General features: G+C 42.4%; 1 protein-coding gene across 1 annotated transcript; it reads left to right on the top strand.

The window, feature by feature from the left end:
* The first annotated feature begins 527 nt into the window (after positions 1-527).
* LOC118404321 (tetratricopeptide repeat protein 28-like) lies at positions 528-5,947 on the top strand. The gene is made up of 6 exons (XM_035803389.1): positions 528-559; positions 886-992; positions 1,738-4,737; positions 5,184-5,492; positions 5,592-5,654; positions 5,805-5,947. Exons 1-6 carry the CDS (start codon positions 528-530, stop codon positions 5,945-5,947), a joined length of 3,654 nt encoding a protein of 1,217 aa, XP_035659282.1.
* The last annotated feature ends 9,312 nt before the right edge of the window (positions 5,948-15,259 follow it).

The raw sequence follows: 15,259 nt of genomic DNA, 5'->3' as shown, positions 1-15,259 counted from the left end.
TGTGTCAGAAGTAAATATTAGGTGCCGCTCTGTCGAGGATCTGACCTAAGGCCAAAATTTATCAGCCATATGAGTCACAATGTTTGTAGGATCAAAGTAAAAGTGCCTTTCTTGTGCCATTTGTAACAGAGTAAGTATTTCATTTTATAGTTTCGCGACCTCTGATTGAAATACCTTCGAGAAAAGATGGTAAACATTAAGACTGGCGTATTTATGTTTTAATGGATTGTGCAAATAGAATAAGGTCCTTATTTGGCTCAGGTAATACTTATCATAGAAAGTTGTTGCACTTTTCGCGCTAAAGGGTTACATTAGGCTTATGATAAAGCTTTCTCTTTTAAGTACCGACATTGGTCTGCTTCGAATCCTACAAGGCACGATCATGGTTTTGAACCTTCAAAACTGGTATCCAAAAATAAATCACAAATCAATATCACTCCAAACAATCAGTGCCGCACCGAAAAGAACAGTTTCAATGTTCCTTTTCAACCCTTCCCACAGAAAGTCTGACAACTTGAACTGACATCATGGACGTCGGTGGCAGTGAGGGCGATAACAGGTTTGTGGGTTGCTTTAAACACAATGAGAAGGGGCCGAAGTAGATTTGCTTTGTAGTTGCTTTCAACCTCATTTAACATATTAATATGCCTAACGTTTGAGTTTGAGACTTAGTAGACGTACATCGTGATCGTCTGCAGTTCGAATGTCTTTGTCACTTTTTCCTTTTAAGACTTCATACAGCCAGCGTTTAACATAATGAATTTCCAAACTTTGATTAAAGCTCAATGCACAAGTTTCTCGTAATGTTTATTTCATGTTTTATATGTACTTGCCGTATCAAAATGCCCTGTATGTACTAACATTTCTGTGTACTAACGTTTACAGCACTTATCAAGAGCTCATGCAGGATGGATGCAAGGCATTGCAGATAGGGGACCTGGACAAGGCAGAAAAAAGCTTTGCAGCTGCACTCAAGTCTGTACATAGCCAAGGTTAGTATACCTATGCCAGAGTCTCTTCTGTACATTCTGGCAGACAGATATGCCAGAGTACGTACTCAAATAAAAGATTATATTGTTATTATGTTACGTATGTTACATTAAACGAAAAATATATGCACAAAATGTTTATATCAATATTCATAGAATTGTTTTATCGTTATATTTAGTTCGATTTGTTCAATTATGTCATTTTGTCACCACAACGTTGGTAAGAGAAAATAACATACCTGTAGCCCTAAAAATTGCAAATCATCAACTATACGCCAATAAGGCCATGTTGGTTTGATTGTATGGATCCTCTGGGAACTACGAAACTGCAGGTCAAAAGAAGTTTACTTCATTAGGAAAGATAAGTGGTTAGGAAAATTGAACAAATGAATTAATTGCAATTACAATTTTTTGCAAATTTCTTTTTTTTCTTTTTTTTGCGCTTACATTATCATTATTATTATAACTTTGGAATTGACTCTGGCAATCTACGGCATTTTTTGCTTATTTTGCAACTGCTTTTTATGATGTACATTATGGTTAAAAGCTGTTTGAGCAGCCGAAAATTAATGCGCGCTCGGATGACATCCACATGATCAAATCAACATGGTCTAAAGCAACAAGCATTCTTCCGATGATATCAGATGTTGATAGAGAGAAAGTGCCATATGTGAATAGATTGAATCAATGATAAGGTAAGTACTGTTTCGATTGTAAGCAGTTTTGTTTCACATATAATCAACAACAGGCGGACACAGAAAAGAGGCGGAGCCCCTGCACAAGTTGGGTGATGTCTACCTGAAGAGAGGAATCCTGTCTAAAGATGGAGGTGATTTCACCAAAGCTGCAGCACTCTGTAATGCAGCACTGGTAAGGTCAAGGAGAGAAGACGTTGAAGAATCAATCCAAGAAATAAGCAGGGCATTCGTTAAGGAGGTGTTGGGTACAGAAAAAGCATGCAGTGATGATACTGAGAAACACAAGATCATGTTGAAGGCAGATCGGTACTATGTAGAGAAAGAGATCAATACAATTGAAGCATATGTGGACCCCTACAGCCTTGATGATGACAACCCGACGTTGAGAGAAGTGGAAAAGAAGAGAGCGGAGGCAATCAAAGCATTGTTTGACACTATCGTACACCAGCGAAGAACGTTTGTAACTGGCCTCGTCGAAGAATGCATTGAAGTAATGGGCCCGCCACCCTGCACGTACGCAATGATAGGCATGGGTTCGGACGCAACAGGGCTGGCAACCCCATACTCTGATCTGGAGTTTGCAATTTTGGTAGAAAGGGAAACAGACAGGAATGTCACGTATTTCCGCAATCTCACCCATTATCTTCATCTCAAAGTAATCAATCTGGGAGAAACAATTGTCCCTGCCATGGGGATTAGGTCACTTAATGACTTCTACTCAGACGACCTGCTGGGCAACTGGTTCTATGACTCTGTAACACCGCGCGGGTTTGACTTTGATGGGGCCATGCCACATGCATGTAAATCGCCACTGGGCAGGGGATCGACAAAGGAACTTATCCGCACACCAAGCAATATGACCAGCATTGTCAAAGATGACCTCACGTTTCATTTAAAGAAAGGCTACCACCTTGCTTCTATGCTGACAAACGTGTCTTTAATCACTGGAGAACAGGGCTTGCTCGATGAGTACAAGTCTTTATTGAATCAGCAACTTCAGGAAAATAGCAAGTTACCGCTCCTAATGGCTAATACCACGCTGAACGAGAACGTACCAATTTTTCAGCTCCATGCTCTCACTCCCAGTCTGTTGAATGTAAAAAAAGACATATATCGATTTTCGATCCTTGCTGTATCCTGTTTGGCGCTAATTCATCACATAATACCGACCACAATCTGGGAGACTATTCAGAAGCTGAAAAACAGTGGAGTTATCAATAGCGAGAATGCACATCATCTCATGGTGATGGTCACTATATCAGCCGAACTGCGGCTGCGGACATACATGAACAATCGTGGTCGGGTGGAAACCATGTCGGCGTTGTCGTCCATGTCGCCAGATACAGAAATTGGGGCGAAATTGAGGAAGGTTTTTCACCTCTCCAATAGAAAGCAGCTCATGAGGTACTATTACACCGAAAGGCCATTAAAGCACTTCATTTCACAGCTGAGAGAAGGCAGGGTACAGAAAGAGCAGTCATTTTTGTTTGACAACTCTTCGGAACTAAAAGCAGAGGTATACGAAAGTTTGTGCGATTTCGAAAGTTCCAAGACATGCAAAGAGCAAACGCTTCAAAAATATCTGTCAAAATATGGAGAGCAATCTGCACATTTTGACATAGCCAACTCACTTGGCAACTTGGGTACATCATTGATTAGCCTTGGTGAATACATAAAGGGGATCAGATATCATGAACAGGCACTACAGATGAGGCGGAGTATCTATGGCGAGGATACCACACATCCTGACATCGCCACGTCACTTGATAAATTAGGTGCGGCATGGACATACCTTAGTGATCACAGAAAGGCTGTCAGCTATCATGAACAAGCGCTACAGATGAGGAGGAGTATCTATGGTGAGGATATCGCACATCCTGACATTGTCACGTCACTTGACAACTTGGGTACTGCATGGAGGCATCTAGGTGATTACAGAAAGGCTGTCAGCTATCATGAACAGGCACTGCAGATGAGGCGGAGTATCTATGGCCAGACCACCGCACATCCTGGCGTCGCCACGACACTTGGCAACTTAGGTACCGTCTGGATGCATCTTGGTCATCACAGAAAGGCTGTCAGCTATCATGAACAGGCACTACAGATGAGGCAGTTTATCTATGGTGAGGATACCGCACATCCTGACGTCGCCACGTCACTTGACAACTTGGGTGCTGCATGGAGATACCTTGGTGACCACAGAAAAGCTGTTAGATATCATGAGCAGGCACTGCAGATGAGGCGGAGTATCTATAGTGAGGATATCGCACATCCTGACATTGCCACGTCACTTGACAACTTGGGTACTACATGGAGATACCTTGGTGATCACAGAAAAGCCCTCAGCTATTATGAACAGGCATTCCAGATGAGGCGGAGTATCTATGGTGAGGATATCGCACATCCTGACATCGCCACGTCACTTGACAACTTGGGTGCTGCATGGAGATACCTTGGTGATCACAGGAAAGCTGTTAGATATCATGAGCAGGCACTGCAGATGAGGCGGAGTTTCTTTGGTGAGGATATCGCACATCCTGACATTGCCACGTCACTCGACAACTTGGGTGTCACCTGGAGGCATCTTGGTGATTACAGAAAGGCCATAAGCTATCATGAACAAGCACTACAGATGAGGCGGAGTATCTTTGGTGAGAACACCGCACATCCTGACATCGCCACGTCACTTGACAACTTGGGTGCTGCATGGAGATACCTTGGTGATCACAGAAAGGCGGTCAGCTATCATGAACAGGCACTACAGGTAATGAGGAGTATCTATGGTTATAGTACCGCACATCCTGACATCGCCACGTCACTTGACAACTTGGGTGCTGCATTGATATACCTTGGTGATCACGGAAAGGCTGTCAGCTATCATGAACAGGCATTGCAGATGAGGCGGAGTATCTATAGTGAGGATACCGCACATCCCGACATCGCCACGTCACTTGACAACTTGGGTGCCGCCTGGAAACAGCTTGGTGACGACGGGAAAGCTGTCATCTATCATGAAAAGGCACAGCAAATGAAGAGGCTACTGGAGGAAAGTAAGAGCATTTCCAACATCCTGACTTTAAAAAATCAGATTCTATGTTCTAATGTAGAGTTTCAATGTGCAGTGTCTTTCCTCATTTTCTATCAACTGCTTGTCAAAACAAAATGTCAAAGCTACCGATCTGCACAATACGGAAAAAAGGAAAAAAAAAGAATATGTGCCCTTGTACCTGTTTCAGCCAGTAGGTCCAAAGTTGCTCCTTTCTTTGGCAGCCTGATATACAATACAATGCTTTGGTCTATTTCGAGCTTCTGTTGTTTCAAAAGTTACAATTTTCGTAATCATCATTATGGATCAGGCCAGCAAATTGGTCTTCCACGATCCGTATAGCATTGCTTCGTGGCAAAACGATAGCGGCACTTTCATATAAAGAGTACAATGATAATAATAAATGACTGCAAGTTTCATAGAGTATAAAACATATTACTATGCCCGCAGAACTTTCGTCCACTCCCATTGAGATGTTCAGCCCAGAGATGGCAAGGTTGTACGCCGAAGCCTGTCGCCAGGGGTCGCTACCAGTACACAGCCCAGAGATGGCAAGGTTGTACGCCGAAGCCTGTCGCCAGGGGTCGCTACCAGTACACAGCACACGGGCCCAGGTGGTGGGTCAGTTCAGGTCAGGGAAAACCTGCCTCATCAAGAGGCTGATGGGAGAAGAGGTCATAGAGGAGGAGGTGGAACCCATCACGGATGGAATCAACATCATTCCAGATGTTCAAACCAAAACATGGACGAAATCAGGAGGTTTGATACGTCTTGTGATTTTGTACTTTTTTTCTTTGTCTTTGTAATAAAAGTTGTAGGTAATTGTTGGAGTATTGATTCCCTTTTTTCTCTCTTCAGAGGAGATAGATGACTTGGCAGGAACGTTGCTTCAGACACAACAGAAGACTGAGCCCCCACAAGGTGATATTTCAAGTTATACCAACAGTGTTGCTTTTTGTACTTTATTAGAAATTAGGGATTGGTATTCAAGTTTTTAAAGATGAACAAACATTTACCGCTATTGATAGAAGAGGAAAACTAGAATGTTGACATTTATTTTATTTTTATTAGCGAATGTGACAAGGTACATTGCTCAGAATGATGACACGACAGAGACCACACAGCAAGAGACAAAAAAGGCGCCAGAGGATACTGTAGAAGGTGAGCTCAAGGCTATACAAAGAAGTTGCCATGACTGTCAGCTACTTAATTAGTGTGGGGGGAGGGATGATAAAATAGTGATTATTGATATTCATAGTACTACCTTCTGTAAAACTATGCAAAGATTCATTATGGTAAAAGTGGTCTTCAAAAAATTGGTATCAAATGGAAATGACATGACCGTCACTATTGTAGGCATGGTCCTTGTTGCTCTATCCTTAGCTGTATCAAAATCCACAATGTAAAGTGTTTAATACTTATAAATGATTATACCTAGTGGTAGAGAGAAAAATCCTTGGTGACAAGATGCTTAAAGATACATGGTAACAGTAAAGAAATCGTTTATTCTAATACTTGTGTAACTTCTGAATCATCTTGTGCTCAGACTGGACGAGAAACGTTTCGATATGATACTGTAAATGCATTTAAGTTCGCGGGGATTTAATTTCACGGTAGCGGGAAAAAGGACTTTTCGCGGTGGATTTAAGTTCGCGGTTACACCATAGACTGCAGTCTAATAGCACAATAGAAAAATGTTCGCGGTGTTTTTAATTTCGCGGTAAAGTGGTCACCGCGAAAACCGCGAACATTAATCCACCGCGAACATTTCTGCATTTACAGTATATATCCTATTAATACAATCTCATAGTTATCCCTACAGATCATGATCAGGGAAAGGATCAAATCCCACAAGTTGAAAATCTTGAAGACAAAACGCAACCAGACCTACCAGCTGCAACTTCTGAGGAGCCAACAAAAGTGGAAGTCAACATTTCGGGACATGCCAAACTCACATTGGAAACACCAGACGCAAAAACAGCAGCCGTCGGGAAACCAAGTAACATTGAAGACGAAATGCCTGAACACCTTCGTGAAAATGCTGCAAGAATGATAAAGGCAGGCATCACAGAAGAAGAGCTAGGAACTGCTGATCATCCACGTTTGTCCTTCTGGGATTTCGGCGGCCAGGCAACCTACTACGGGACCCACCACTGCTTCATCACCCCCCGGGGTGTCTACATTCTCGTCATGTCTCTGCTGCAGAAACTGTCGGACCCTGTACCAGATCCGGACCGCATGGCGTCTGTGGACAACTTGAGAACGGGAGGGGGTATGACTTAAATATATGCTGTTTTAAAATCATCCAGGGCTTTAAATAGATAAAGATATTACTTTTTATATACATTTTATGATTCGCCACACTTCTGTTTTGATCGAATGATAGTAATTATGCTAACATTTTTTATATGAAGAGTTTGATATGAAGAATTTGTTGCAACCCCTTCAACAGTCTTTATTTAGATATAGCGTAGTGTAGCAGCCTTTATAACACTGATTCTGTAAAAGGTATCCTTAAATGTCACTGTCTTTATCTACAGAATACCTGGATCACTGGCTGAACTCTATTCGCTCTCACACTCAGCACAACAAAGAACGACCTCCAGTCATCGTCGTCCTCACAAACAAGGACAAGGTTTCTAAGGTGCGTTTATTTTTGTTTCACAGGATATCCAGTCTCTTTCCAGTTACCAATTAAAAAGTTGTAATTGCAAACATTTTTCGATGTTCTACAGGGTTACATTAAGAAACACAAACGAAAGATACGGAGACATATCGAGGGAAAGTCAGCAGGACTGCTGGTCATGTCAAAGATATTTGCAGTGGACAACACAACTGAGGACGCCGTAGTTGACGAGATTCGTAAATACATACGGCAGGTGGCGAGTAAGCTGCCGCACATGGGCGAGAAAATCCCCATTTCGTGGCTGCATCTCAAGTCTGAACTGACCAAAAGACGGGAGGGGGGTGATCGATTCCTCAAGTTTCAGGACATAGCAAAACTTTCCCGAGATTCTGCCATCAACATCACAGACAAGCACACCCTCGCCATGGTTCTCACCTTCTTCCACGATCGGGGCGACATCATCTTCTTTGACGAGCCCGATCTCCGTGATGACGTCACCCTACAGCCACAGGTGATGATTGACGTCTTCAAGACCATCATCACAATCCCTAAGTACCAGCAAGACAGAGGAACGAATCAAGAGATGAAGGAGATGTGGGAGAGGCTGGAAAAGGAAGGAGTCCTTAGCGACAAGTTGCTGACAAGGATCTGGGAAAAGAAGGACGAGCAACTGAAAGAGAAAGGAAAGAATCCATTTCTACTCAAACACAAGTCGTTACTAAAAGCGCTAATGGAGAAGTTCTATCTCATCTGTAACGCCACAGCCATCAGCGATGCCAGTGATGAGGGTCAGCATGAAGAGATCTATTTCGTGCCCGCACTCCTCAGCTGCAAGAGGGACAACGCCGTACTGTATCCCGGCAACATGCATATTTACCCACAGTCGCTCTACTTCGTGTTTAGCGAGACGTTTCTACCCAGCGGCATGTTCTGCCGTCTACAGGCCTTGTGTGTGCGCAGATTCGGACTAGAGGAGTCCCGTGTGTTTGCCGGCTGTGGTCGCTTCCCTACGGACGACGAGAAGCAATCATTCGTTGTCACAAAGGTTGACCACTACATAAAGGTGGAGCTCCTGTCGTCTACTAACGTCTTCAAGGAAGAGGAAGGTCTGCGGGTCAGGAAGTTCCTCAGCAGCGCCTTGTTTGAGATCAAAGAGAAGTGGATTCCCTGTATCCAGTACGACCTGTGCTGCTCCACTCAAGAAGACGGGTGTGGACCGCCATTCCGGAAACTGTCAACAGTTGCTGGATCAGTGGAACGGGATTCAGGGTAAGGAAGAAAGGCCACGACTATGAAAATATTGCCTTGCAATTTGGTTTGTCATTCTCGTCTGTAGTCTGTTATCAACAGGGTAGAATAAGATATTGAAATCATTTTTTAAAAGGTGACCTTCTTATTCCTTGTCTTTTCTCAGGATACCATCTGCGTTTCGCTCTGTTTGGATGGCTGGTAGCCCGCAGATTCATCGCGCAGGTAATTTTATCTTGCAGGTTCAATTCTGTTTTATTCAGCATCTCTCGTAGTAGTCTAAGGATATAGAACGTACGTATTTTTAAAACCTTTTTAGTTTTTTTTTCCAATTCTATATAAATATGCATTAAATTGATTCGCGTTCGCGAATGGCGTTCATTTCCGGTTGATTTTTTATTCGATTTGGTTTTTGCACAGACAAGGACAATGTGGCACTGCACTCAAGTTAGTAAGTTATATTAACAGTACAGACAGAAGGTAAAGGTAGTCTTTAAAGTTAAAGGTGAAATCAAAACGTTTCTGTCTTACTTTTAACCTCAAGAATGTAATGATTTGAAAAACCTAACCTACGTACAGAAGCCCCAAGAGACGAAGGCCACAAGGTTCTTCATCCAACAGAAGACCCCGACACCATTCGAGAGATGCGCACAATCGGCCCCGTGTTGGACATTATGGAGCAGGCAGGAGGACTGACGCTTGACCAGTGTGACCACATCAGGAGCCAGCTGACACCTGTAGAACGGGTTCTGGAGATGAAGAAGAGAGGGGAGGTAGATCCGTACCTGCTGGGAGCCGCTGTGGAAATGTCCAGCCCAGAGTTTGTGGATCTCTTCTCAAGGAAGAAACGAGGTGCGTCATGACCATACTCGTATGTAAACCGTGAGAGTGAAACCCGATGGATTGCGCTGTACTACTTCGGGATGTTTGCTACAAGCAAACTTTTAAACTTCTCGTACCTAAGCATTTTGTGATCATTCAAGCCATATACAATAAATAGCTTTATGATCTACCATGTATCTATCATCTATCATATCTACATCTGCATCTGCACATAGTCTGTATATAACATTTAATTTCTCAGTGTCAGAAACCATTTATGATAATGGCCCTACTGGGGGGGGGGGCAGTTTAGCGGGCTGCTAAAAGCTCAGTTTGATCAGGCTAATCTATGATCAGTTAGAAGAAAATATTAATGTTTTACTTTAATTTTTTCAGGAAAGAAGCTTGTCATCCTCCACACAAACGACTTTACTCCGGAGTTCATCTCACCTCTCCTAGAAGTCGCCGATAAATCAGGTGTGCCCTACGACACGGTGACCATGGAGCAAACTGACTCCATCACCGTGAAAACAGTGGAACTCCTGCTCAACAGAAACAACAGGATGGTTCTGCTAGTCATCAGTCCCCAGGCCCTGAAGAACTGGTCAAACCTCGACTACGAGTTCGCCATTCGGAACAGGAAGCTGCTGTTACCAATCCTGCTGCACCCCCAAGATGGGAATAGAAAGTGGATGGACCAGGTCCTCCAGCAACGGTCTCCTGTCCTGTACAGCCAGGAGCACGAGGACCTTCAGATGGCAGGAGGTGCAGTGCCTCAGGAAAAACTGCAGGGAATCGTCCATAACGCAGTTTTCGGAGGCATTTTCAGTCCTTTGGACGACACAGCTTTCAGATCCCTATTGAAGGTGTGGTCTGCACGTACCGAACAGGAAAGTCAAGGGATCAAGGCCCCTCAAGATCTCATGAGGGAAATGGCGAAGACTGGATACATTACACATGGTAGGTACTGGCTTTCCCCTTGCATCATTACCATTAAGTTGCACCACTTTGAAATTTTTACCTGAAGAAGTACTCCTCGAATTTACGAAAAGACAATTACATATGATCTACATTAATCGCACCTGGGCGATGGCAACGGGCTGTAACTTCGCGTCTAATGTTGCTATGGAACCATCTACATTTGACTCCAAATTTTATTCCGAATCTCTGTACAGAACGCAAATCACTTCCATGTTTATACATTCGACTTGTGTCCTTATGCTGAAGTTTTTTAAGGACAACGTTCTGAAATAAAAAAAAAAACTATAAATCAGCTAAATGAAAGCATTCCTCCACAGGTGACCTCGCAAAGTTGGAAAATGACATGGTCGCGACTGGGATCAGCTTCCCCGTCATTGTGCGGGATATCCCAGTGCCAGACGAGTCTCAGGACCAAAGGGGGACAGAGGCCTCAGTAGGACCAGAGGGTGGAGACGTGGAGATTTCTGGTTTTGTGAAACTTGCTGTACCAAAGAATGCTCTTCAGAAAAGCACGAGTATCACCATTTCAACCATAGACATTCCCAGTATCTTGAGGGGTCCTGGAGGTGTCAGCTGGACCTCCGGCTACCCCTGGTCCCTTGAGAACGCCTGTCCTCGTGATCTACTGGATCAGGTGCTGTTCTCTCCAGCTTTTGATGTCAACCTAGACGGTGCACAGCTGAATGGACCCGCGGAGGTAGAGACGTGGCGACCTCCAGGTTCTCAAGGGATGGAGTGCATTCTGCTGAAGCATCACGATGGAGAAGGCTGGACAGATATAACATCCTCGGTTGATCTCCAGACCCACCCGAACAGAATATCATTTTCTATGCAGAGCTTCAGCCGTGTGTCTCCTATCTGGTGTCCAGGTAGCGCAATCGATAAAATACTAAAGACGGTGAGGAGGGCGCTGTCTTCAAGAAGTCTCAAAAGCTGTTCGTTTGTAGCGTACGTCAAGCCTATCCCGAATGTCCAGTCACTCCCGGAGCAAGTAAATTTCCATGTCGTCTGCAGAGACGAGTGCGTAGATACAGATGAGTACGACTCAGGCTTCGCCAGATGTGGAAAAAATTATGCAGAGTCCTCCCTTTATCATAATGATATCATTGAGGTCACAGTAAGTGTCTATGGCAATAAAAAGACGAAGGATATGACGCTACAAGAAAAGATCTGCAGACGCAAAAGCGGCCAGAGCCTCCAAATGTTGCTCGATAGACCACACGGTAGACGGAGCCTTGTCGGTGAGGTAGAAATCGTCAAGAAAGCTAACGTCGAAACGACGAGCTTGGTCAAACGTGTATGTCATCTCGTAATCGTCGAGGTAAGATGGTAATTGCACGCTCTACATATACATGTAGTAGTGAGATTTTTTCATCCAATACAGAAATATAATAATAGCGTAAAAACACAGAGGTCTAGCTACAAAGCTTAGAGACATTTAGGTTTTTCACAAAACAAACCTTAATGTTATGCTAGTCACAAGAGTACTTTGCACAATAATTTACCATACGATAAAGTAGTCAACACTCATCGAAGTACCGTCATATTGCAAAAATGACGCGATATGTTTTTGTTTTGTTTTGTTTCAGGAAGGAGATAAGACAAACCGTGAGTGTATCATTGGCTGTTTTTGATGGATCATAAGATATATTAATATTATTATGTACATTTCACATTTTCATGTACAGTGTAGATTAGGGATGGGTACCGGTACGGTTTACTGAAAAACTGTTTTTGTTGGACTGGTCCAGAAAAACCGGACCTGAAAAATCAGTGGACCGCATCTTGGACCGATTAGACAATGAACAGATTATATCGGAAGACGTTCGCTCCTTTGGGGCTTACTGCTCCAAGAAAATAACAAGAGCGAAATAAAGGAGAGTTGATAGTCATTTTTACCAAGTTTCTAAAGTCAAACTTGGTCGAAGTTAGTGTTGGTTATATCAATATAGGATTTTAAAACGCCAGGCGGATACTCCACCAAAACGGATCCTTAGCAGTGACATGGACCACTCTATATTGTGTATCGCCCATTCACAAGTTTTCACAGACAATTAGGTCCAGGTTTAGGTCCGGACCTGGGCCTGATTCTTTGGACCTGAACCGTACCTGTACCTGAATGTTCTGTACCGGGACCCACCCCTATTCTAGATGATAAAATCGCCCTCGACTTGTAACGCTAAATCTACTGTACAGCAAGTGTTAGAGATATGAAAGATCTTTTAATTCAATTTACAACTATTCCCAACATTTCCCTTGGTCCAAGCAAGGATATCAAATAACCTTCTTGGTCCAAGCTATACACATAACATTACAGATTCTAAAACTTCTTTATTCACTTCAAATATCTGCCTATACATCGGTTGAAGGAATGGGAGTTTCGGGGCCAGAACCTGGTGAACATCTGCACAGGGAGTCTAGCCAGGCAGGGGCGGAAGCTGAAGGTGACAACTTATCAAACACTCTAACTGTAGATAATTTTGATGAGGTATATCGGTAGAAAAACAATCATATTAAACACTTAACCCTATCTAGACCAGGCTTTTTTGGGATTCCTGGGACCAGGGGGGGCTCCTTTGACCCCCCTTTGTAATTTCAAAACGGCTTGGGTTAGGATCACCAAATTTAATGGGAATGATGTACTCGTAAAGTTTTATATTTTCTGTAATTTTGGTATCGTTATGACGTAATATGACGTAATTATGACGTCATATTGTCATATTTTGGGCTAAAATCGTCAAAATATGAAATTTCCGCTATACTTAAATGAATTGAACAAAACGATGACTATAAAGGTGATCTTATTGGTGTCTAAGTCTGCCGAGTCTTTTGTTGCCAATGACGACGACACTGACGTCTATATGACGTCAGAAAATGACGTCATTTGACGCCATCTTGGATCGACAAGGTTGAATTTTCGAAAATACTGCTTTTTCCACATATAACCCCAAAACCGAATAGAAATGGGCTAAAAATTATCAAGTGATTGTGTTTTGTAAGAAAATAAAATATTTTGACGGTATTTGAGTAAAAATAACATGTATTTATCGTTGAAAATGACATTGCCCGCCATCTTGGATTTTGAGCCATGACGTCATCAAATTAGCATAAATTATGAATATCTAATTAGAAATGTAACTTGAAATTACACAGGATGTTAATGATATAAATAAACAAGTTTGATCTAGCAATAAAAGTATGAACTCCCATAATTCAAACTGAAATTAGTAAATTTGGGAAAATATGCCTGTCAGAAACCCGTTGCCATGGCAACACGAAAAATCACAAACTGAATTTTTTTTCTTGGAATTGTTGCCAACAATATTTCAGGAAAAGTCACCAAGTTTTGTAGTTCTAGCACACGTCGTTCGCCAGTTATACGACGTCAAAGTTGGCGCGGGCACTTTTAGCCCCCCCCCCACCCCCCCACCCTGGTCTAGATAGGGTTAATTGACATAAATTGTCACCGATTTGTATACTACAGGAAACCATAGTCTGGTTGTTTATCAAATTGCTGTTGCATCTTATACATGTATATTCTCAATTGGTTATGGTGATCAGCGGATTGTGAAATATATTGATTTGATTTTTCTCTCTAATCAAATTGGCATAGTAGAACACAATCTGGACGATAAATTTACCCTTCACACATATATTCCATTTCGAAACAGAAAAAAACTAGTGTAGAACAGGTGTTAGAGATCTGAAATGCATTCTTATTCAAATGTCAGCCATTCCTAAAAGTTTGCCTGGCTAGACTAAATTGCTATTTAAGTCTTTGTTTTTCACAAACAAATGCTCCACGTGTCACATTGGTACCCTGTGCATAAATCAAAAGTCGGCGTATTGGATACTAAATCAGATGGACTTCTGTTTGAATTTGAATACATTGTACTGTATATTTTCATCACACATATTGATTTGAAGGAAACCCAAGTAGTATTTTACGTGAAGTTAATCAAAAAGAAAAAAAAAAGAACTTGTTTTCAAGTGAGCAAGCGGTCAATACGGAGGCTTGCACTCAGGCAATATACAAGAAACTAAGATAAATTCATGTTTGTTTCAGTTGACGTCGAGCAATGCTTCGATTACGTCATCAAAGAGGTCAGCAGCAAATGGGACGACTTGGCCCGAAAGCTGGGGTTCAATGAGAACAAAATAAGGGTAATCCAACACTCGAATCGTGACGATGATCACATGTGCAGGGAAGTGCTGAAGCAGTGGAGAAACGACAAGGGAAGCAAAGCTACTCTACAGGTCCTGCAGCAAGCTCTCATCGACATCGGCCAAACTTTGACAGCAGAGAGCCTATAAGGTCTATATCCCTTGTGTGAAAATTAAAAGCTACCATCATGATCTACTTTTTAACTAGCAGCTTTGTGGCATATTAGCCCTCTCATGTCATTTTCTGCCACTAAGAAATTACTTTAGAAATTTAACATCTATCTAAAGAATATGGGTTATGAAGTTGAGGTACACATTTCAAGTAACTACAGTAAAAGCTAGTTAATTGGATAACAGCACAATTGTGTTATAATTACACAGAGTAATTGCATGGGATCCCAAAGTCCCTTGGTGGTGCGGTCCAGCTTTGCTTTGTTGCACTATACGGATAATAACGCAAAAAGTGCTAGCAAATAGGGAGTGCAATTAAATCAGACTTCTACTGTATTTACAAGATCTCAATGCCAGTAAAAATGCTACGACGAACCGTTGTCCTAATCGCTAAAGAGGCAACCCATGGTAGATATTTCATTCTTCGTACCCTAGTGAGATGAAAGATAATCAGCATTTTCTAGTTACAACTCTTGTAATATCAGGATCCACAGAGGGTGTGCATTAGCTTCCC

This window comes from Branchiostoma floridae, chromosome 17 (assembly GCF_000003815.2).
Source record: "Branchiostoma floridae strain S238N-H82 chromosome 17, Bfl_VNyyK, whole genome shotgun sequence".
NCBI lineage: Eukaryota > Metazoa > Chordata > Leptocardii > Amphioxiformes > Branchiostomatidae > Branchiostoma > Branchiostoma floridae.
Note: the sequence above shows the minus strand (reverse complement) of the source record. Positions and strands in the feature narration are given on the sequence as shown.